This window comes from Bos grunniens, chromosome 15 (genome assembly GCF_055505025.1).
Source record: "Bos grunniens cultivar Pamir isolate PY7600 chromosome 15, Bosgru_T2T1.0, whole genome shotgun sequence".
Classification (NCBI taxonomy): Eukaryota; Metazoa; Chordata; class Mammalia; order Artiodactyla; family Bovidae; genus Bos; species Bos grunniens.
In genome coordinates, this window is record NC_141179.1 from 53,865,264 (window position 1) to 53,888,798 (window position 23,535).

The following is a 23,535-nucleotide window of genomic DNA, read 5'->3' on the forward strand; positions in this document are numbered from 1 at the left end:
TTAAGAATGCAGGGGACACAGGTTCAATTCCTGGTCTGGGAAGATCCCACATGCTGCGGAGCAACTGAGCCCCTGTGCTACAACTACTGAAGCCCACACACCTAGAGCCCATGCTCTGCCACAAGAGAAGTCACGCAATGAGAAGCCCGAAACAGAGACCCAGTGCAGCCAAAAATAGATTAATAAAATTTTAACTAAAAAAAGAACTCTGATATAAGTCACAGTGTCCAAATCAAGAAGGCTTTCGGACTTTTTAAGACATTCAGAAGAAAACCATAATTGATTTTTCTGACTATGTAGTTGTGTGACTATATTGTTATTATGATGCAGAGACAGTGTGATGTTTCTCAGCATGGTTGCTTGATTAAAATACCTCTGCAAGTTTGCACTTCTTCTTCATCATCAGTATTTTGAAATCCAGTATTTTTTAATCCTGTAAGGAAGCTGTCCATAGACTTATGCGAAAGTCTGTCAACTTTTGGTACAAGATGTCTCATCATTACAAAGGAAAGTGTTGAGTCAAATACGAAAGCAGTAATATGCTTTGTGAGCCCTGTATATAGATCCAACCAAGTTGCTTATATTGGCTGTGTCAGCTGGATCTTGACTATTTCTATCAGTATCAGAGCTGATGAAACTTCTTTTTTAGGATTCCTACTTTCTGTGTCATCTTATAAAAGGAGTATCTTTTGAGGATAGAAAGTACTTTTTGCAGATAGAACATTGCACCATGATAAATGTAATTGATGCACATTTATTACTTATGTCTCTTCTTATGGCAAAGTCCAAGCAACAATATTTGAAAACATTCTTAGCCAGGGATATGTCTATCTCAAGGATATATGCAAGCTCTGCAACATTCATATGCTCATTTATTGAAAGAAATACAGAGTTTCAAAGTTATCACCTAGTCATCTTGAACTCAATTCATTATAAAACCGTCAAGAGAATAAAATTATAATATATTAACACATTAAAATATATTACTTGTTATATAAACTATATGGCATATTGTAATATAGTGATTCAGAGAGTTGAGTGTATGTCTCAGGCAAAATGCATATCTTTATGTCATTCTTGAGATCTGACTGGCTTATACCACTCCACGATGACTTTTTGGCAGTTTCCACTGGTTTTATTGGACTTCCCCAGTGGCTCAGCAGTAAAGAATCAGCATGAAATGCATGAGACACAGGTTCATCCCTGGGTTGGGAAGATCCCTTGGAAGAGGGCCTGGCAACCCACTCCAGTATTCTTGCCTGGAGAATTCTATGGACAGAGGAACCTGGCGGACTACAGTCCATAGGGTTGCAAAGAGTTGAACAGGACTGAAGCGACTGAGCATTCATGAACACACTGACTTTATTGGTAGAAGATGTGACTATTCCTCAGACTTCAAAACGAAGTGATGGTCTACATTGATTCAGAATACCAATGAACTGCTATCTTTTTATGCCAAGAAAACAAACTGTCAGTTTTAGTTAAAATGGGCAATGAAGCATAACTTTTTTTGGGATGTCACGCCACTTGACTTGTGGGATCTTAGTTCCATGACCAGAGATTTAACCTGGGCCTCAGCAGTGAAAGCTCAGAATTCTAGCCACTTACGCCACCAGGGAACTCCTAAAGCATAACTTTTCACGTTGTTCATAATGTCCTTTATAATCTCAGTATACTATAATAATGGTGTTAACCTCAGGCCCTTTACCCTAACACTCAATAAATGGTAAAATGTACAGCCTGAAATCATCTTGACTGTTAAATAGTCCCTCAAAGCATTTGCATTCATCTTTTTTGACATGTTAAAAGTTATATTTCTGTATCATAACTGACTGTGCGTATGTAGAGGACAATCTACTTTGCATATTTCCTCTGTGAAGTTCCAAGACCCTATTAAGTGTTGGCGGGCAGCTGGCTCTGTGAGTGGCTGTGCGTGATGTGCAACTTGCTGTCTAGGAAGGCCCTGGGACAGCTGGTGGGGAGCCTGCTGGAGGCCTGCTGCCTTACAGTTTAGAGTTCCCTGGGCTGCTGCACGGTGAGGGCTCTGGACAGCTCACCATGGCAGGGGACAGTGTCAGGGAAGCATCAGAGATCTCAGTTTCATCACTAAATTACTTGAAGGAAAAAAGAGTTTTTAAAATCATCATTCTTGTAAATAATTCTGCAGGTTCACTACTCTCACATGTGACTATTCCTCAAATTTCAATGAAAGCATGGAGAATGCTTTCATTTTGCTTCTCTCCATTTCAAAATTCTTGCCTATGTGACTGTTTTATTTCTAGGTTTACCATACCCTTTCCGGAGTGATCCCTCTCACCTGTACCCATTACTCTATGCTTCTTTGTTTTCTAGGACTTTCCCCTCATCCTCAGTCTTTCCTTTCTTCTACTGTGTGTGTTTGTGTGTACAAGATATTCTTAGGACTTTCCTACCCCTTTACAGTGGCTATTTTTTCTCCTTTTTTTCTCTGCTAAACTTTCTGAACAATTGGTTGTCCTCTGGCTTAGCTTCTGGCACAACTCTTACATATCTGATGAATGAATAAATGAATGATCTCACATTCATCTCTTCATTCACTGTATGCCAGCCACACAGGTCTTTTTTTCTGTTTGAACATGCCAAGCTCCTTCCTGTAGGGCTTGTGGTCTGCTTGTTCCCTTCTCCTGGAACACTTTGCCTCAGATCTTTACCTGGCTAGCACTTCTCATCATCTCTACACACACACAGATACACACACAGACACACAGACACACAGACACACACACACACCTTAGAGATCACCAGGAATCTCAAGTTAAGTGCACTTTTAAGTAAACTTTTTTTTTATATAAGTGTAACATATGTATTAAACAGTGCACAGTCATAAGTGTACAACTGGATACACTTTCAGAAAGTGAATGTCTCTATATAATTTGCACACATCAAGATGCATTATTTAATATATAATTAACATATGTTTGATAATAATTAATGTTATATAATAATATAATATGTCGATTATACTTCAACAAAAGTAAAATACTTTAAACAGAAACATTATTAACAGCCCAGAAACAAACTCTTATGTTCTTTCTCAGTCACTATTTACCCAAAGAGTAACTACTATAATAATTTCTAACACCAAATATTTGTTTTGCCTGTTAGTTCAGTTGAGTTCAGTTCACTTGCTCAGTTGTGTCCAACTCTTTGCAACCCCATAGACTACAGCATGCCAGGCCTCCCTGTCCATCACCAACTCCCAGAGCTTACTCAGACTCATGTCCATTGAGTCGGTGATACCATCCAACCATCTCACCCTCTGTCGTCCTCTTCTCCTCCTATCTGTCTTTCCCAGCATCAGGGTCTTTTCCAATGAGTCAGTTCTTCCCATCAGGTGGCCAAAATATTGGAGTTTCAGCCTCAGTATCAGTCCTTCCAATGAATATTCAGGACTGATTTCATTTAGGATGAACTGGTTTGATCTCCTTGCTGTCCAAGGGACACTCAAGAGTCTTCTCCAACACCACAGTTCAAAAGCATCAGTTCTTTGGTTCTCAGTTTTCTTTATAGTCCAACTCTCACATCCATACATGACTACTGGAAAAACCAAAGCTTTGACTAGACAGACCTTTGTTGGCATAGTAATGTCTCTGCTTTTTAATATACTGTCTAGGTTGGTCATAACTTTTCTTCCAAGGAGCAAGTGTCTTTTAATTTCATGGCTGCAGTCACCATCTGCAGTGATTTGGGGGCCCCAAAATATAAAGTCTCTCACTGTTTCCATTGTTTCCCCATCTATTTGCCATAAAATGATGGGACCAGATGCCATGATCTTAGTTTTCTGAATGTTGAGCTTTAAGCCAACTTTTTCACTCTCCACTTTCACTTTTCACTTTCATGCATTGGAGAAGGAAATGGAAACCCACTCCAGTATTCTTGCCTGGAGAATCCCAGGGACAGAGGAGCCTGATGGGCTGCTGTCTATGGGGTCGCACAGAGTCGGACACAACTGATGCGACTTAGCAGCAGCAGCAGCTTTCAGTTTCATCAAGAGGCTCTTTAGTTCTTTGCTTTCTGCCTTAAGGGTGGTGTCATCTGTATCAGTTCAGTTAAGTCGCTCAGTTGTGTCCGACTTTTTGCGACCCCATGAATTGCAGCACGCCAAGCCTCCCTGTCCATCACCAACTCCCGGAGTTCACTCAAACTCACGTCCATCGAGTCAGTGATGCCATCCAGCCACCTCATCCTCTGTCGTCCCCTTCTCCTCCTGCCCCCGATCTTTCCCAGCATCAGGGTCTTTTCCAATGAGTCAACTCTTCGCATGAGGTGGCCAAAGTACTGGAGTTTCAGCTTTAGCATCAGTCCTTCCAAAGAAATCCCAGGGCTGATCTCCTTAAGAATGGACTGGGTGGATCTCCTTGCAGTCCAAGGGACTCTCAAGAGTCTTCTCCAACACCACAGTTCAAAAGCATCAATTCTTCGGCACTCAAGCCTTCTTCACAGTCCAACTCTCACATCCATACATGACCACAGGAAAAACCATAGCCTTGACTAGACAGATCTTTATTGGCAAAGTAATGTCTCTGCTTTTGAATATGCTATCTAGGTTGGACATAACTTTCCTTCCAAAGAGTAAGCGTCTTTTAATTTCATGGCTGCAGTCACCACATGCAGTGATTTTGGAGCCCCCAAAAATAAAGTCTGACACTGTTTCCACTGTTTCCCCATCTATTTCCCATGAAGTGATGGGGCCGGATGCCATGATCTTCGTTTTCTGAATGTTGAGCTTTAAGCCAACTTTTTCACTCTCCACTTTCACTTTTATCAAGAGGCTTTTGAGTTCCTCTTCACTTTCTGCCATAAGGGTGGTGTCATCTGCATATCTGAGGTTATTGATATTCCTCCCGGCAATCTTGATTCCCGCTTGTGTTTCTTCCAGCCCAGCATTTCTCATGATGTCCTCTGCATAGAAGTTAAATAAGCAGGGTGACAATGTACAGCCTTGATGTACTCCTTTTCCTATTTGGAACCAGTCTGTTGTTCCATGTCCAGTTCTAACTGTTGCTTCCTGACCTGCATACAGATTTCTCAAGAGGCAGGTCAGGTGGTCTGGTATTGCCATCTGTTTCAGAATTTTCCACAGTTTATTGTGATCCACACAGTCAAAGGCTTTGGCATAGTCAATAAAGCAGAAATAGATGTTTTTCTGGAACTCTCTTGCTTTTTCCATGATCCAGCGGATGTTGGCAATTTGATCTCTGGTTCCTCTACCTTTTCTAAAACCAGCTTGAACATCAGGAAGCTCACGGTTCACGTATTGCTGAAGCCTGGCTTGGAGAATTTTGAGCATTACTTTACTAGCGTGTGAGATGAGTGCAATTGTGCGGTAGTTTGAGCATTCTTTGGCATTGCCTTTCTTTGGGATTGGAATGAAAACTGAGCTTTTCCAGTCCTGTGGCCACTGCTGAGTTTTCCAAATTTGCTGGCATATTGAGTGCAGCACTTTCACAGCATCATCTTTCAGGATTTGAAATAGCTCAACTGGAATTCCGTCACCTCCACTAGCTTTGTTCATATTGATGATTTCTAAGGCCCACTTGACTTCACATTCCAGGATATCTGGCTCTAGGTGAGTGATCACACCATCGTGATTTTCTGGGTCATGAAGATCTTTTTTGTACAGTTCTTCTGTGTATTCTTGCCACCTCTTCTTAATATCTTCTGCTTCTGTTAGGTCCATAACATTTCTGTCCTTTATTGAGCCCATCTTTGCATGAAATATTCCCTTGGTATCTAATTTTCTTGAAGAGATCTCTAGTCTTTCCCATTCTGTTTTTTTCCTCTATTTCTTTGTATTGATCGCTGAGGAAGGCTTTCTTATCTCTTCTTGCTATTCTTTGGAACTCTGCATTCAGATGCTTATATCTTTCCTTTTCTCCTTTGCTTTTCACTTCTCTTCTTTTCATAGCTATTTGTAAGGCCTCCCCAGACAGCCATTTTGCTTTTTTGCATTTCTTTTCCATGGGGATGGTCTTGATCCCTGTCTTCTCTACAATGTCACGAACTTCAGTCCATAGTTCATCAGGCACTCTATCTATCAGATCTAGGCCCTTAAATCTATTTCTCACTTCCATATATCATATAATATATGATATATATATTCATAAGGGATTTGATTTAGGCCATACCTGAATGGTCTAGTGGTTTTCCCTACTTTCTTCAATTTCAGTCTGAATTTGGCAATAAGGAGTTCATGGTCTGAGCCACAGTCAGCTCCTGGTCTTGTTTTTGTTGACTATATAGAGCTTCTCCATCTTTGGCTGCAAAGAATATAATCAATCTGATTTTGGTGTTGACCATCTGGTGATGTCCATGTGTAGAGTCTTCTCTTGTGTTGTTGGAAGAGTGTGTTTGCTATGACCAGTGCATTTTCTTGGCAAAACTCTATTAGTCTTTGCCCTGCTTCATTCCGTATTCCAAGGCCAAATTTGCCTGTTACTCCAGGTGTTTCTTGACTTCCTACTTTTGCATTCCAGTCCCCTATAATGAAAAGGACATCTTTTTTGGGTGTTAGTTCTAAAAGGTCTTGTAGGTCTTCATAGAACCATTCAACTTCAGCTTCTTCAGCGTTACTGGTTGGGGCATAGACTTAGATTACTGTGATATTGAGTGGTTTGCCTTGGAAACGAACAGAGATCATTCTGTCGTTTTTGAGATTGCATCCAAGTACTGCATTTCAGACTCTTTTGTTGACAATGATGGCTACTCCATTTCTTCTGAGGGATTCCTGCCCCGCAGTAGTAGATATAATGGTCATCTGAGTTAAATTCACCCATTCCAGTCCATTTTAGTTCGCTGATTCTTAGAATGTCGACATTCACTCTTGTCATCTCTTGTTTGACCACTTCCAATTTGCCTTGATTCATGGACCTGTCATTCCAGGTTCCTATGCAATATTGCTCTTTACAGCATTGGACCTTGCTTCTCTCACCAGTCACATCCACAGCTGGGTATTGTTTTTGCTTTGGCTCCAACCCTTCATTCTTTCTGGAGTTATTTCTCCACTGATCTCCAGTAGCATATTGGGCACCTACTGACCTGGGGAGTTCCTCTTTCAGTATCCTATCATTTTGCCTTTTCATACTGTTCATGGGGTTCTCAAGGCAAGAATACTGAAGTGGTTTGCCATTCCCTTCTCTAGTGGACCACATTCTGTCAGATTTCTCCACCATGACCCGCCCGTCTTGGGTTGCCCCATGGGCATGGCTTAGTTTCATTGAGTTAGACAAGGCTGTGGTCCTAGTGTGATTAGATTGACTAGTTTTCTGTGAGTATGGTTTCAGTGTGTCTGCCCTCTGATGCCCTCTTGCAACACCTACCGTCTTACTCTGAGGTTATTGATATTTCTCCTGGCAATCTTGATTTCAGCTTGTGCCTCATCCAGCCCAGCATTTCTCATGATGTACTCTGCATAGAGGTTAAATAAGCAGGGTGACAATATGCAGCCTCGACTTACTCCTTTCTCTATTTGGAACCAATCTGTTCCATGTCCAGTTCTAACTGTTGCTTCCTGACCTGCATACAGGTTTCTCAAGAGGCAGTCAGGTGGTTTGGTATTCCCATCTCTTTAAGAATTTTCCACAGTTTGTTGTGATCCACACAGTCAAAGGCTTTGGCATAGTCAATAAAGCAGAAGTAGATGTTTGGAACTCTCTTGCTTTTTTGATGATCCAGCAGATGTTGGCAATTTGATCTCTTGTTCCTCTGCCTTTTCTAAATCCATCTTGAACATCTGGAAGTTCATGGTTCATGTATTGCTGAAGCCTGGCTTGGAGAATTTTGAGCATTACTTTACTAGCGTGTGAGATGAGTGCAATTATGTGGTAGTTTGAGCATTCTTTGACATTGCCTTTCTTAGGGATTGGAATGAAAACTGACCTTTTCCAGTCCTGTGGCCACTGCCTGTCCTTAAACATCATATAAATGGAGTTGTACTGTATGGTGTCTTTCTCAACATTGTATCTGTTAGATTCATCCAAGTTACATGAAGTCGTAGATCTTTAATTGCCACTGCTGTATAGTCTCTATGTGTGAGTATATCCAATGTATTCACTCCACTGTTGATGGGACATTTCAGTTGTAGTTTTTGTCTATTACAGTAGTACTGCCAAGAGCTGAGAATAACCTTTTTCATTTTTAACAGCCTTATTGAGGTATAACTTACCATACAGTTTGCTCATTGTTAAGTGTGTGCTTTAATTAATTCTTAGTAATGTTATACTGTTGTGAAGCAATGACCACAATCCAATTTTTAATTTTTCTTAATTTTGGCTGTGCTGGGTCTTTGTTGTGGCACGTGGGCTTCTCTAGTTGTGGTGCATGGGCTTTTTTGCCCTGTAGAATGTGGGATCTTAGTTCCCTGACCAGGGATTGAACCCGTGTCCCCTGCATTGGAAGGTGGATTCTTACCCACTGGACCACCAGGGAAGTACCCACAATCCAGTTTTACCATCCCTAAAACTTCCATCACCCCAAAAATTGTGTTTTATCTGTTTGCAGTCATTTCCTTCTCTTACCTTTTGCCCTGGATAATCACTGATCTACTTTCTGTCTCTATAGCTTTGCATTTTCTAAAATTTTTATAGTAAGTGAGATGTAGTCTTTGGTGCCTGGCTTCTTTCATATAATATAATGTTTTTTTGAGGTTGATACATGTTGATGCATGTATCAGCAGTTTTATCCATTTTTATTGCTGAGTAGTATTCCATCACAATGATACAGAACATTTTGTTTGTGTCCTCACCAGTTAATGGGCATTTGGATTACATATTTCCAGTTTGAGGCTATTATGAATAAGGTTGTTATGGAAATTCATGTACAAATCTTTGTGTGGACATACAATTTCATTTCTCTGGTGACTGGATCAAATGGTAAATATGTATTTAATATTTTTTAAAATTCAAAATTTCCAAAGTGGCCCTACTATCTTACATTTCTGCCAGCAGTGCATGGGGAATCCAGTTTATTTCCTATGAAGTTTACCATTTTTAGTTAACAAAACTGCAGACTTTTGCTCTCTGTCAAATTATTACTCATATTTTATAGGTAAATAAGGGGGCTTCCCAGGTGGTGCTAGTGGTAAAGAACCTACCTGCCAACGCAGGAGATATAAGAGATGCAGGTTCCATCCCTGGGTCAGGAAGATCCCCTGGAGAAGGGAATGGCAATCCAATCCAGTATTTTTGCCTGGAGAATCCCATGAACAGAGGAGCCTGGCAGACTTAGCACAGGTAAATAAACTGAGGCTTAAGAATACCAAGCCGGAGAAGGTAATGGCACCCCACTCCATGCTCCTGAAGCATGTGGAATCTTCATGGACCAGGGATTGAACCCATGTCCCCTGCATTGGGAAGAGGATTCTTAACCGCTGGGCCACCAGGGAAGTCCAAGTTCGGTAGCCTTTCGAATGACTTGATGAAGTTAGGTGTTTGTGAGTGTGCAGTGAGGGGAATGAGTGTGGGCCTCAGCTGATGATCTGACCTTGTGAGTCTGCATCCGTGGCTTCCTGCTGGCAGAGACAGTGGGCAGTGGCTTGGCGGAAGCTGTCTTTTTGTTCTTAAAATCACAGAACTTTATTCTGAGGTCACTTGGTTCCACTTCTGCCTTTAAGAAATGGGGAAAGAAATCTAGTATTTTTCCCAGAAAACTTTAGATGACCTCCCACCAGTCTTGTTTTCCCTTTCCCAGAAATCTGAAAGTCACTGGGTTTCGGATCCCAATCAAAACATCGCTCAGAGCGTTTATCCTGTTTCAGCAGCATCATCTAAATAGTATGCTCTGGTAGATGATGGGTTAATTTTGACAGAAATTCATGGAAGGCATAGTCCTTGGCCTCTAGCAACTTACAAATCAAGAGCAAGTGTTTAAAAATGATTTGTACTTGCTGTCAAGTGAAAAGAAAAAGTTTTAAATATGGTTTTTATTTGAAAGCCAAACCAGACATTAAATCAAAATAATTTTTACTTTTTTGCTTTTGCTTGGACTGTCCAGTTTGTATATGTAAATGATCTCAAATTATGATATAGATTTAGAAAAGTGCTGAGGGTAAGTGGATGTTCATTTTTCCCCAGGATGCAGAGGAGTCAGAGTGGGGAGGGAGGGAGTGGTGACATCACTGAGCCCTTCCTGTGAGGTGCAGATTGTCCTTCCCACTTCTCTGTAGGACTCTATGATGCAAGGATTCCCCATGGTTAGGTGGCTAGTAACTGTGTGTGTGGGTGAATGAGGTTGGAACTCAGTTCTGTCATCAGAGCCGCATAAGCTGCTAAGAACCAGAAAAAGACTGATCTTATGGATCCCAATTATCAACATGAAATATGTCCAGTTAAGTTTAGGAGAAGGTCATCTGGTTCAAGCCTGCCTTTTATAGATGGAGGAGTCAAACCCTTAAAATGCTGAGCAGCTGGGCTGCAGAAGCGCAGAAGGCAATGTATGGGTGAGGGGCCAGGCATGGCCCTGCGCTGATGAACAGGATGCCCGAAGTGAGAAAGGGAAATTCCATCTAAGAAAGAGAAGGCGGAAAAGTGGCTCTTTTCATTCCCACACTCAAGGTGTGAATTTCTTTATTGAGTCATGATAATTTTCAAAAATTCTGAGCCCTGATACTTTAGACTCTCAGCCCAGCTTTTACCTCTTTGTCCCCAGACTCCACACCCTTCAAGGTGCCTCACAGTCCAGTGTGGGAGTGGGGGCTGCCTGGGAGTGGGGCTCCGGCAGCTGTACACCATTCTCCGTCACCCCTGACCCCCGAGTCCCTGGTTCCTTTGGTCTCACCTCTAGGCAACTGTGTCTTTCAAAAACTTCTTCCCTGGCACTTCCTCACTAATCGACAAAATCTTTTCTGAGGCATTGTCCTTTTATGCACACTTGTCCAGAGCTTTTGCTTTTATAATGTGTTTTTCTGCCCAGCTTCTCACTTGATCCTCATAAACACCCCAAGTGAGGTAGGAGGGATTATTACTCCCATTTTACAGAAAAGGAGACTGAGGCTGCCCTCTTGGTTCTCCAGTGTTGTCAGCAAACATTTATGGGTCTCAGCCTCACACTGGCCCAGCCATGCTCCTTTGGCACAGTTTCTAGGTTTTCTCTTTTTTTTCCTCTCTCACAATTCCCACAATCCCAGTGGATTCTACATGCAGACACATAACAAATACAGCTGATGATCCGTGGCTAACCGAAGGCTGCTGTCAAAAGTCCTTGTGTTGCTTTGGTGGTGTCTCCCTACACTCCTTAGCTGATTTCCAAGGGGAATGCGGGACACTGTTGTTCCATGCTTGCAGTCTTTCCTGTTTATAATTCATCATATAATCAGATCTTCCAGGGGATATAAGTATGCAAACTTCCGTTTTACCCAAATAGATCTGTTTTGGTTTACTTTTCCTTGCCTAAATGTTAGGCATCCAACCTGATGGATTTCACAAATTAATATAATTTATTTTCCACCTTGTCAGTGCAAAACAAAGGTGTTCTTAAGACAAAGCACTGAAGACCACAATCCTTCCTATTCTTCTGTCTCTTGAGTCAGCATCAAGTAAACAGTTCTGTAAACAAACATGTGTGGGTCTGTGTCCCTGTGGCGTGGACCCACTGCTTTATTCCAACCTTAACTGGTTTTGTCTTAAATACTGAGTAGCCTTGTCTTAGTCAAAATGGAGAGTCTCGTAGCATCTGGACTTTCATCAAGGCCCGTTTCATCTGCTCGTAGGTGACGAACATCACCACATTCCAGGATCCCAAACGCAAAAAGGAGGGTGTAAATCTGATGAGAGAGACAACCATTAGTCAGGTGGGTGGACTGGAGTCCCGCATAGATCTGTGTGCCCTCCCCACTCGGTGCTGGTGCTGAACTTCCGTTAGTCACGGGCACTTCTGAGGTTGTTCTGTCATTTCCTTCTCTACTGAAGGAATTTAGGCGGAAGTTGGAGTCAGGCAAGGAAAGAAAACTAGCACTCTGAGCCGGGTTACCGTTAGGCAGTTAATTCTCACAGTTTTATAGGCTTCCCTGGTGGCTCAGAGGTTAAAGCGTCTGCCTGCAATTCAGGAGACCTAGGTTTGATCCCTGGGTTGGGAAGATCCCCTGGAGAAGGAAATGGCAACCCACTCCAGTATTCTCGCCTGGAGAATCCCATGGACGGAGGAGCCTGGTGGGCTATAGCCCATGGGGTCGCAAAGAGTCAGACACGACTGAGCGACTTCAGTTCACTCTATGATTGCTGCCAGTTTCTCTTCAGAGACCAGGGTGAGATAGCTCAGTTGAAACCACCTGACTCCACTCCGCCACTGAGTGTTCTGGGCTTGTTTACAACCTGAGCAGCCACCCCTGAGGAGGCCTCTGCCTCCAGCTGGAGGCATTGCAAGGTGAAAACAACTTGATGCCAAATTTAGCTAATCTCCCAAGAGCCTGCCTGTCCTGTGACCACCTCACCTCAGCTATGGTTCACCGACTCCGGGAGGAGCCTGGCTCCTGCTCTCCTCTTCAGCCTGTCTCTCCGCTAATCCCCTCCTGGTTCTCTCAGCTCCTGTCAGACCCTTCCTCCCACACCCTTGCCCACGTTGCTCCTTCTGCTTGCTTCTCTCCTTGCCTGGCTGGTTGTTCTTGGCTCTGTGGGACTTGGCTTGGGCACCAGAATCTCACACCAGGGCCTCTCCTGAACCCTCAGCCTGGGCCCCTCACAGGGAAGATGGCACGGGGGCAACAAATGTGAACTCTGGGGATAGTCCTGAGTTCAAATACCAGCTTGACCAGCTTCTTAATCTTTCTCAGCCTCAGTTTACTTACCTGTAACTGGAGGATGTTGTCGAGAGGATTCAATGATAATGGACAGGGTTCAGTATTAGTAAATCCTCAATAAACGTCCCCTGCTTGTTAGCTGCTCTTCAAAAGAAGCACAGCACGGGGCCCAGCACCCACGAAGTGCTCAGTGAATGTTTGCCAAGTGAAAGTACAAACCGAGACAAGTGGGACGAAGAGCCTTCTGATGGCGGCACTTATAGGAAAAGAGCTGTCAGCTGAAACTGTTTTGTGACATCATCCCGGGGTCGAGGCCATGTGTGCTTGTTGGGCCTAATCCAACGCTGGGTGCCAGAAAACCATCCTCAGTGGTGGAGGTACGAGGGCCAAGCAAAGAGCTCAGTGTGGGATGGAGTGGGTGGTGTCTAAAGGTCAGGGTTTGCGCCGTGGCTCTGCCGTTTAAGCTTTGTGAGCTGGGACAAGTTCCATGACCTTTCTGAGTCTCATTCTCCTCCTCAGTAAATGTGGAGAAATGGCCCAGTTCAGGGGGAGTGTGGAGATAATATATGTGAAGCGTTAACCCAAGTCCACACGCGTAGTGACTTGGTGGTCATGGTGATTGTTCATAACTTTATTATAGAGAGCTGATTTTGTGCTGGGGACTCTGGGAAGTGGAAGATGTATACAGTTGACCCTTGAACAACCCTTTGAACTGTGTGGGTCCACTTATACAGTTTTTTTAATATTAAATACTAATGATCTGAGACTAGTTGAATCTGTGGGTGTGGAACGAGGGATGTGCAGAAACCATGGCAACAGAGGAACTGCGTGTATGGAGGGCCAACTATAAGTTGTACATGTATTGATATTTTCAACTGCATGGGGTCCGTGTCTGTAACCCTGGCATTTGTTCAAGGGTCAGCTGTATAAGCCACAGTCCTTAGCTGCAAGGAGCTTGCACTCTAGCATGGGGGATCGTTTAAACTTACAAATACACTCCTACAAAGTAGGAAGTGGTGGGTACCGTAAAAATGGTATCAGGGAAGTATTGCTGAAGTTCACAGAGGGGGGAAATTTGTATCTGCGAGTGTTAGGGAGAAGGTGGTATTTGAACTAGTCTTGAAGGACAGTAAGTTGGAGAGCATGTGGATGACGCAGGAATGGCTTCCATGCAGAGAGAATAGTAAATGCCAGGAACGTGTGAAGCATACGGGCTGTCGGCAGTGGTGACCCGCAGTGATGTCGGTGGGTCAGGGAAAAACCTCAGGATTACCAAGCACCTTTCCCTCCTCCTCCTCTTCCTGTGTGTTTGGGGATGCACTTAGATCTATGCATAGACTCCTTTTTTTTTTCTCAGATAGGCCTCCCTGATCTTCAATTCAGATTTGGTCCCCTCTTTCAAAAAAACATTTCCTTAGGTCTTTATATTGTAATTTTCCTTTGTGGCATTTACATCTGTGCTGTTCAATACTGTATTTCTAGGTGATCCCATGGCAGACACACTCTACATGGAGGGGAGGAAGGGAGACGGGGAGGGAGGCCTGGTTCTCTAGGAGGGGGTGCTGGTGGCAGGAGGGGAGCTCACCCCTTGTAGAAGGCTGTGGGGCCCTCCTGGGTCACCATCTTCAGCATACAGTTGAAGGGGCTGTGGTACTGGCCTGGGGGCGAGTTCATATACCGCGTCTTCACCACGTCCACCGGGGAGGCCACCAGGGTGGCACAGAAGCCAGCTCCAAAGGCAGAGACAAAGTGGCAGGGAAAGTTGTCTGTCGCAGGGTAGGGAAGAGCAGATATTGGGCTGTGAGATGAAGAGGGCCCTTGTTTTCTGTTTCACATGTGTTCATTGTTTGTCCCTAATGAAACTGAACTCCCTGGGCATGAGGTTAGTATAGTCTAGTGCTTGTGCTCCGTCAAATCTGACTCTTTGCAAGCCCCTGGACAGTAGCCCACCAGGTCCCTCTGCCCATGGGATTTCCCTAGGCAAGAATACTGGAGTGGGTTCCATTTCCTCTTCCAGGGGATCTTCCTGACCCAGGGATGGAACCCGTATCTCCTGCATTGCCTGTGGATTCTTTATGGTCTGAGTCACCAGGGAAGCCCAAGTATGAGGATAGTGTTTTCCAAATCTCTTGCAGTGCCAAGATGGAGCTCTTGATGAGGACTCACAAAACTGGGCTGTCCCAGAGTTGGAAGCTAATCCGGCCCAACCACCTCATTAGAGGAAACTGGTCAGAGAAGGCCACCCTTGCTTGAAGGTGCACGGGGAGAAATGGTGCTGGCAGGTCTTTGGCCTCCCATCTAGGGTTCCTCCTTACTCACCCTAATGATGCTGGGCACCCTGCCTCCCTCCACTCCTTTTAAAGCCCGGTTGCCTGTGGGTGGCACCCACTCTGTGGAGCCCCAGTCCCCTCCAGACTGGGAGGGCTATCTGCCTGGAGCCCAGGGCCTCACCGGTGAGCAGGTGGTAGTCTAGCAGCTTTTCCTTGATGATGTCATAGGTCACCATCTCACCACAGTTGACAATGGCATTCCTCGTGATGTTGGGCAGAATTCCTGTCAGGAAGCGGGTGGGGCTGATGAGTGGGAAATAGAAGAAGCGGACCCCCTGGCTGCAAGGCCACAGGCCCAGGTGGGGGATATGGTGCCTCATTCCAGTGGTCTAGAAGAGTCCACCCTGGATGGGCAGATTCCACACTTTCCTTTCCGATGTTAAAAGCTCTCAGATTATCCATGTCCATATTAGAGACAAAAAGCAGAGAGACCCTCTTGTGTGTGTTTGGGCCACATTTCAGAGGGTAAACTGCAATACCCATCAAAATTAAAATATGCCTCCCTGAGACCTGGCTAGAGCCAGACAAGGAAGCCTTTCCTCGGAGAGGAATGGTGGGCTTTTGAAACAGTGACAGGTTGCAGCCATGCGACCTGCGAGACCACCCGCTGGTTTCACAGATGAGGGCTGGGCTCCAGGAAGGCACACAGCAAGCAAGGCTGTGACTCAGGTGTCCTGCCTTTAACCATCACTGGGTCATTGTTTTCTTCTGCAAGATTCATGTGAGCCCTGGCCACATGTGGTAGAGACAACATTATTTGTCAAGGTCGTCACCACTTAAACACATAGAGAACCTTAAAGTTTTGTTCCCAAGGAAGCCCCCTTCTCGTGACTGCTCCCCGCAGTGGCCTCTGTTTCTTCTCCATGAGCAGCAGTCACCCCTCACAGGCCATTGCTGGGGGGGCCCTTCCTTCCCTCTCCACACAGCAGGAGCTCACTGGAACTTTGGGGCCCAACTTTCACATCACCTCTGCCCCCGAACGCCCTAAGCCCTCATGGCCTGCACCTCTGTGTGAACCCAGCACATCCTGCCCTGTGGAATGGCTGCTCCTTGACATGCCTCTCTCCTCTGTGACTGTGAGCCGTGAGGGTATCCTCTGTTCATTTCTGTCTCCCTCAGAGCCCTGCGTGTGGTGAAAGGTTGGTAAACTGAACTGAATTTGGGGCAGTATGGCCGGTCAGCTGGCCCATTGGGATATGTTAGGATGTTCCTTTAGAACTGCTGGAATACTTGTGATGGGAGCTCCCTGCTTGCTCAGTTCCCTGTCCCAGCCCTAGGGTGGAGAAGATGCTGCCCAAGACCCCCAAGCCTGGAGTCCAGACCTACCTTTCCACAGGCCCCGAACCCCTTCCTCTCTGGCGATGGTCCTGTAGGCATCCATTGTCCCACTGTACTTTCTGTTGCCCCCCGGCCCAGTGTGCATGCTGGCCTGAAAGCGGATCTTCACCACGTCTGTGGGCTGGGCACAGGTCACTGCCATGGCCCCCGTGGTGCAGCCCGCCAAAATCCGGGTAATGATGCTGGAGTCTGGAGAGGAGGAGAGCAAGCGGGCCAGAGTTGTACTACCCCGCACCTCTGCGGGCCTGATGCCGGTCTCTGGGGGCTGCCCCTGCCCCATGCCCACCTCTCCCAGGCCAGGGTTCCAGATCCTCCTCGACATGAGGCTAGTCTCCTCATGCCTCAGCTTCCCATGCCTCAGCTCTGCCTCTGAGTCTGCACCACCCTGATCTCCTGACCCACAGCGTAGATCCTTCCTTGACCCACCCCTCAGCACTCACGGTCCGATCCCTTGGGGGTGTAGAACTGCTTGACGGAGTCGTAGAGGCCGATGCGGATGGAGGCGAAGCTCATCTGGCGCTGCAGGCCGGCGACCAGCCCGCTGTAGAGGCTGCGGGGGCCCTCGGTGCGCACCATGGTCAGGATGGTGCCCAGCACTCCGCGGTACTGGGCACTCCGGGCCGCCAGGGCCGCCTGGTTCTCCCCCTGGATCTGAGGGACACCCCGCAGAGTATGAGGACTTGGGTGGGGGGTGGGCAGGGCTGTGTGCAGGGGTCCCTGCCTGGGGCTGGACCTCGGAACAAGCATGGTCACAGTGTCACGTCTCAGTAAAAATGACAGTTCTGTGTAGCAGTTGCCAGCTCACAAACTGTTGTACACAGTGTGGTAAATCGGAGGGTGATGGCTTTTTTCATTACAAGTTGTCTGTGACTTGCCCAAGCTCACACGGTAACTCCTTACTTCTTACTTTATGGCTTACAAAGTAGGGCAGGCCATGTAAGGACCCTGGCACGTCCTGCCAAGGAATTAAGATCTTGGGTGGTGAGGGGATGGTGAGGTAGGGTCGTGGATAGTGAGTGACCTGCTCAGGGTTCTCTGTGAGGAAGGGCAGGTGCCCTGGTGGAGAACTCAGCCCCTCCATTGTTGGGAACAATGACCCTTAGCCAAAGGGCACCCACCTGCAGGCGGACCTTGGCTGTGTCCAGTGGAAAGGTGAGGAGGTCAGCAAAGCAGGCCGCTGTGCCCGCTGCCAGGAACTTCACAGCCGTTGTGGGGGGCCTCTCTGAAGGTTGCAGTCCAACCATGGTCCCAAAGGCTCTGCCCGGTCCCTCCAGGGCCCAGTGGAGGTCCAAGGAGAGAGGCTGCTGCCCAGCCTTGGGCTTCAGTGCATGGAGGAGGCTGCAGGGGACAGGCCAGGGGAGGGGATGGGACGCGTGCCCTCTAGGCCCATCCCCAGGATCCCCTCAGCACCAGGAGAAGGTTTGTAAGTGAAAAGCCTGAGCAGGGCTGTCTTAGCTGTGTGGATTTGACTTATAAGAACAGGTCACTTTCCTCCCTAATCTCTTGCCATCCTCACCCTGCCCTTTCCCTTTCCCGCTGGAAGTGGTCTTCACTGTATAAAGGCTCAGGCAGAGACAGACCTGGTTCTGACTCCACACCACAACCCTCTGCTCCTTCCCCAGCCTCAAGCTGCTTCCTGGGGAAGGCCTGCTCCCTGGTGTATGGTTGTTGTTGTTTGGTTGCTCAGTCGTGTCTGACTCTTTGTGACCCCATGGACTGCAGCATGCCAGGCTTCTCTGTCCTTCACTATCTCCCAGAATTTGTTCAAACTCATGTCCATCGAGTCGGTGATGCCATCCAACCATCTCATCCTCTGTCGTCCCCTTCTCCTCCCGCCTTCAATCTTTCCCAGCATCAGGGTCTTTTCCAATGAGTCGGCTCTTCACATCAGGTGGCCAAAGTATTGGAGTTTCAGCTTCAGCGTCAGTCCTTCCAAAGAATATTCAGGGTTGCTTTCCTTTAGGATTAACTGGTTTGATCTCCTTGCTGTCCAAGGGAATCTCAAGAGTCGTCTCCAGTACCACAGTTCAAAAGCATCAATTCTTTGGAGCTCAGCCTTCTTTATAGTCCAACTCACACATCTGTACATGGCTACTCGAACAACTATATCTTTGACTCTATGGACCTTTGTAAGCAAAGTGATGTCTCTATTTTTTTAATATGCTGGTGTATGGAGAGCTCACCCAGCCTTATCACTTTAGGTCTTGCCATCCCCAGTCAACATGGTAGGGGTGGGAGGAGAGCCTGGGAAGGTGGGCAAGACTGCAGCAGCTGGAGAAGTGGGAGGGGGCTCCAGGCGCAGGGAAGGGCATGCTCTGTGAGACAGTCCAGGGCAGGTTTAGAGGAGGAGGAGGGAATGGCTGCGGGGCTGGGGGCAGAGCTCTACACACCATCTCACTGAATTCTCACAGCCTGGCTGCAGGGTAGCTTCTCTCCTCTCCTTGCTTTGGGCTGATCCAGTGGGGCTCAGAGATGTTGGCCTGCTCAGAGTCACCAGTGTCAGAGCACGGGTTGCTCTGCTCTGCTAGGCTTGAAACAGTGCTGGAAAGAGGGCAGGATGACATTTAAATCTATTTTACAGGTGGGAAAAGAGAGGCTTAAGATGGAGAGAGACTTCTTTAAATTCACAGAACTGCAGCCATGGTCTTGTGATAGCAATAAGACCCCCTTCACTGTTCATTCCACTCAGCAGCCCAATGGATGTGGTAGAATGGATGTCCACCATCTTGCCTTTTTGTTGCGGATATTCAAAGCCCTTTGAATTATATGCAACCCCCCTCTCTGGGGACTTAAGTGCTAAGCACGTGCAACAACAGCTTGGTGAAGAGGTCTGGTGGGCACTGCTGTCCATGCTGGCAGAGGAAGACAATGCTCCCGGGGAGGCCGAGACCGGCGCCTGTCACAGTCAGGGCTTGGGCTGCCCCCGTGGTGCTTGTCCCACAGCCTATCTGCCTGCCTTTCTGCGTTGCTCCCTGAGGGCTGATGTGGAGCTGAGCCTGGTTGAGGGGACAGCATGGCAGGCCAGCTGAGGGAACACCATCCTCTTTCCCATTCGCCCGACAGAAGCCCAGCAACTGCCAGGAGGCTTGGTCCCTGGGGGGGGGGGGAGGCTGTGGCTCCTCTTTTGGGGTTGGAATGCACGTGTCCGAGGCAGTGCAGGAGCAGCTCCCAGTGCCCACAGCCTGTCAGCCTCTCTTCCCTTGGGCCCTGGCCTTTCTGCTGCTCAGCTCCTCCTCTGATATCAGGAGCAGGGCTGCCGAGATCCTCAGCTTCAGGAATCTGAGGGCCTGACTCCCAGGGCAGGAGAGGCCCCTGGGTGGTATGTTCTCTAGTGTCTCTTATTCGTTGTATGAGTGTCCCTTTTCCAAAATGTTTGGTGGCCGCCCAGGCTCTAACAGAAGAACCCTGCCAAGTTAGGTATTTTCACTCCACTCTCAAGAGTTAGGAACTGAGGTGCAGAGGTGGGGCCCCTAGAGCTGCGTGACTGCACGTTCCTTGCCCTTGGCCCCTGGTGTGGAGTGTTTGTGATGGGCCAGGCCCCACTGGGTGGCTTTAAGCACTTCTGGGCTGGGTCTGTCTCCCTGGGGAGGCTATGTCTCCAGCCAGGGGGCTGAACCATCAGATATGGCTTCCCTTCTGAACCTCCTTTGTCCTTGGCTGCCTCTGTCCCAGACCTTCTTTAGAATTGACTTTTTTTTGGTTTGTTTTGTCCCCCTTGGCTGCATGGCATGTGGGATCTTAGTTCCCTGACCAGGGATCAAACCTGTGGCCCCTGCAGTGGAAGCATGGAATCTTAACCACTGGACAGTCAGGGAAGTCCCTAGAATTAGTTCATTAACTGCCGTGATTTCTCCCCAGATGGGGGCCCCAAATCAAGGACAGGAGCTACTTATCCCACTTCTCTGTGCAGCCTGGTACCCAGATGGCCCAGGGCCAGAGGGGCCCAGGGAGGACCAGTTGACCGAGGGACCCCATGGGCCGAGGTGGGGAAATGGGGAAGAAGCTGAGATGCCCACAGTGTTCTTTGATGAAGGGCCTCAAATGCCCTAGCTGTACTTAATCTAGCGAAAATGGGGACTGGCTGGTGTTTTCAAGTTGAGGGATGACACCATCAGACCTGTGTTCAGGTCAGGCTGGTGTAGGCGTCGGGGCTGGACAGGGAGGGAGCCAGTGGAGGCTCTGAGACCAGTGAGGTTGCAGAGATGGTGCGCTGGAGGTGTTGGAGCCTGGCCTTGGTCAGGAGCAGCGGCTAGGAGGCAAACCAGAACCTGTTCCAGAGGCTGTCTTGAGCCCCCCGGGGGCAGAGTGGAAGGGGCGGGGGACTCAGGCGGGTGGGCTCTAGACTTTCACTGGTCACATGGGGGCGGGACAGGGGGAGGCCACCAGGGTGGGCAGAGGTAGGGGTCCTGTGGCTGGTGCTCCCCAGCCTCTTCCTTTATTCCAGCCTCCTGAAATGGTACTTGAGAAGCCCTGGCGGCCAGCAGACCTATCCCACTGACATAGGTGAGGGGTAGAGCAGAAGTTCCTCCCTGTGCTCTGCTGGGGCATGAGGAATGGGGCATTCCAGCCTTGCACACCCAGAGTAGCGGTGCCCCATTAACATCTGCTGAACACTTCCTGCACCAGACACTACGCTGAGGGCTCTAGAGGCAGTGACTAATTCAATCCCTTTATAAGGCTACGAGATAGTTGCTGTTGTCTGGGTCCAAGAGCCCCGAAGCTTTGAGGGCTTCAGCTAGTTACAAGGCTAGAGGGATGGAGAGGGATTAGAGCCCAGTCTGTCTGGCACCTGCTTCAGGCCCACCTCCCAGAGTCTAAGACTTCAGAGCGAGCTCAGGGTACCTGGAGCCACTTGTTTACAGACCGGATTCTTGGCCCTCAGCCTGAGATTCAGGTCTGAGCTGGGGTCCTGGGAATCTGCATTAGAAACAAGTTCTCCGTGGTGGCTCTGGAGCAGGGATCAGAGTCCCTGTTCTGAGATGCCCTCGACCCCACCTTCCCGGCAAAGTCTCTCCTGCATGCCTGCTGAGTCGGGGAGTGCCCCCTCCTGAGTAGGGGGGCCTCCTGGGGAAAGGGCCTTATACTCTGGAGGAATTGTGGGGACTCTGGGCCAGACTAAGGAGAAAACCACATCTTATCTCTGGGGATTTGCAAAGTCACAGCAGAGGCCGCTGGCAGAGCAAAAGGGAAGCGAGTCCCTGGTGAGTGACAGGAGTCGGGGGTGGAGCCCCAGCCCCAACAGTGCCCTCGTCAGGGCTGCCTTTCCCTCATCTTGACTCAATCTCTACCTGCTGTGTGCTACCAGCTCTGGCTGCCAGCTGCCTTTGGGAGAACATGGAGGAGGAAGATGGGGTGGAGGGTGGGGTCTTACCTGTAGGGGCAGCCAGGGTGGCGGAAGCATGGGGCCTCTTTAAGGGTCCTCAGGGCTCCATCCCAGGAGGCGGCAGCAGGGATCTGATTGCTCCTTTGCCATTTGCTGGTGTCTCTGCAGCCTCTGGCTTGGCACCTGTCTTTATACACTCTGGCTGACCTGAAACCTTACCCTGGAGTAGCTACTTGACAGCCTGGTCACTTGACCAGAGGCGGCTGGTGCAGGGCAGGGAGGCGAGGGGGGTAGGTCAGAGTTCCAGACCTGCTTCAGTTCCCTTGACTTGGGCTTCTTTAAAACACCCCATTGCAGGTGATGAAAGAGCTCCTTTGGGTGATGAGGGTGTATATGGGGTGGTGGGGGTTGGATTTGTCACTTTTGAGAGTCCAAAGGCCAAGGCTGCCACAATGGTCTGGTCAGGGTTCCCCTGGGCCTCCTCTTAATAGTAACAATGGTGATGCTAATTCATTTCTTGGTGCCTACTATGTGCTAGAAACTTTACATACATTATTTCTTTCACAACTCTTACGAGGTAGGTACAATTAGGAGTCTTTTTTTCCAAAGCTTTATTGAGATATAATTCCCGTGCCATTTACCTGTTTAACTGGTACAATTCAGTGGTTTTTGGTGTGTTCACAGTTATGCAGCCATCAGTCATCACAATTTTAGAACATTTTCATTACCTCCCTCCCCACACATCTCCTTCTGTTTCCTCTTCCCTCCAATGCCGCCCAGGCAATCATTAATCTACTTTGTCTCTATAGATTTGCTTATCCTGAACATTTCATACAAATGGAATCACACAATATGTGACCTTTTGTGACTGGCTGCTTTTACTTACCAAAGTGTTTTCCAAGTTCATCCTTGTTGGATCATATGTCAGCACTTCGTGCCTTTTTATGACTGCGGATTCATGCATTTTAATGCTTAGTTTAGAGAGGAGAGAACTGATTGTTAGGGAGGGACAGGGACTTGCCCAGGTCATACAGTTATGTGGCAGGGCCTGCCTGCCAGCCTGTAAATGATAATGTACTTTGGACCTATCTGCTGTGAATACTACTCTCTGTGACATGACACTTGGAGGCTTCAGCATGGACACCACTGGAGCTAAAGGGATCTGGGGAGGGTGTGTGGGGAAGGGAGGGGAGGGTCCCTTGCAGCAGCCAGTGATAGGCACTGAGGGTAAGGGTTGGGCAAGTCTGAACCTGGGAACCGGGTGACCGAGGAAAGAGGGAGGGGAAGGGGAAGGGGAGGAGAGAGGGAGAGGTGGAGAGGGATGGGAGTTAATCTGGTGGGGCAGAGGCCACTTCTAGACTTGGGCACAGAGCTGTGGCCCCAGTACAAGTGGTTATGGGTCCAGATACTCAAGTGCCAAGGTCCTCCTCCTCGGGCCAGGCCCTGCTTTAATGTCAACAGAACAGGCAGCTGGGTTAGTCCTAATAAGGGGAGCGGCTGCTCGGGTTGCTGAGGTGGGGAGGGCTCTGGAAGGAGGTTTTTGGCTCCACCTGAGAATGGCAGTCTGGAGGGGGTGGGGGAATTGCAGCCAGGAGGTGTGGGGGGGTAAATAGTGGGCCCTGGAGAAACCCAGAGTGTGGGCAGCTGAGCTCAGGTGGGCCTGGGTGCTCTCTGAGGGCAGGGCCAGCCCTGTCTGCTTTGGCTCCGTTTCCCCAGAATCCAGCCTGTGCTAGAAGTTCCAAAGTTGGCTGCTATGGGTTGAAATCAATCAGCCT

The 23,535-nt window shown here is 47.9% G+C and overlaps 1 protein-coding gene, 1 long non-coding RNA gene and 1 pseudogene across 3 annotated transcripts in view; 1 reads left to right on the forward strand and 2 right to left on the reverse strand.

The window, feature by feature from the left end:
• The window catches only part of LOC147358240 (uncharacterized), a 46,724-nt gene that overhangs the window by 19,101 nt on the left and 4,088 nt on the right, over window positions 1-23,535 (forward strand). The gene's annotated exons all lie outside the window — the stretch shown is intronic.
• On the reverse strand, window positions 348-2,327 carry LOC147358242 (protein FAM91A1 pseudogene; annotated as a pseudogene).
• UCP3 (uncoupling protein 3) lies at window positions 10,568-21,924 on the reverse strand. Of its 2 annotated transcripts, XM_086340773.1 has the most exons (8): window positions 21,809-21,924; window positions 18,828-18,978; window positions 17,556-17,775; window positions 16,878-17,088; window positions 16,426-16,626; window positions 15,221-15,322; window positions 14,355-14,535; window positions 10,568-11,797 (listed from the first exon to the last, which is right to left on the reverse strand). In XM_086340773.1, the coding sequence occupies exons 3-8, from the start codon at window positions 17,679-17,681 to the stop codon at window positions 11,683-11,685; spliced, it is 936 nt and encodes a 311-aa protein (XP_086196899.1). In that variant the 5' UTR covers window positions 17,682-17,775; window positions 18,828-18,978; window positions 21,809-21,924; the 3' UTR covers window positions 10,568-11,682. The 2 variants fall into 2 exon arrangements, with proteins under 2 accessions (XP_086196899.1, XP_086196898.1); XM_086340772.1 differs by lacking the exon at window positions 18,828-18,978.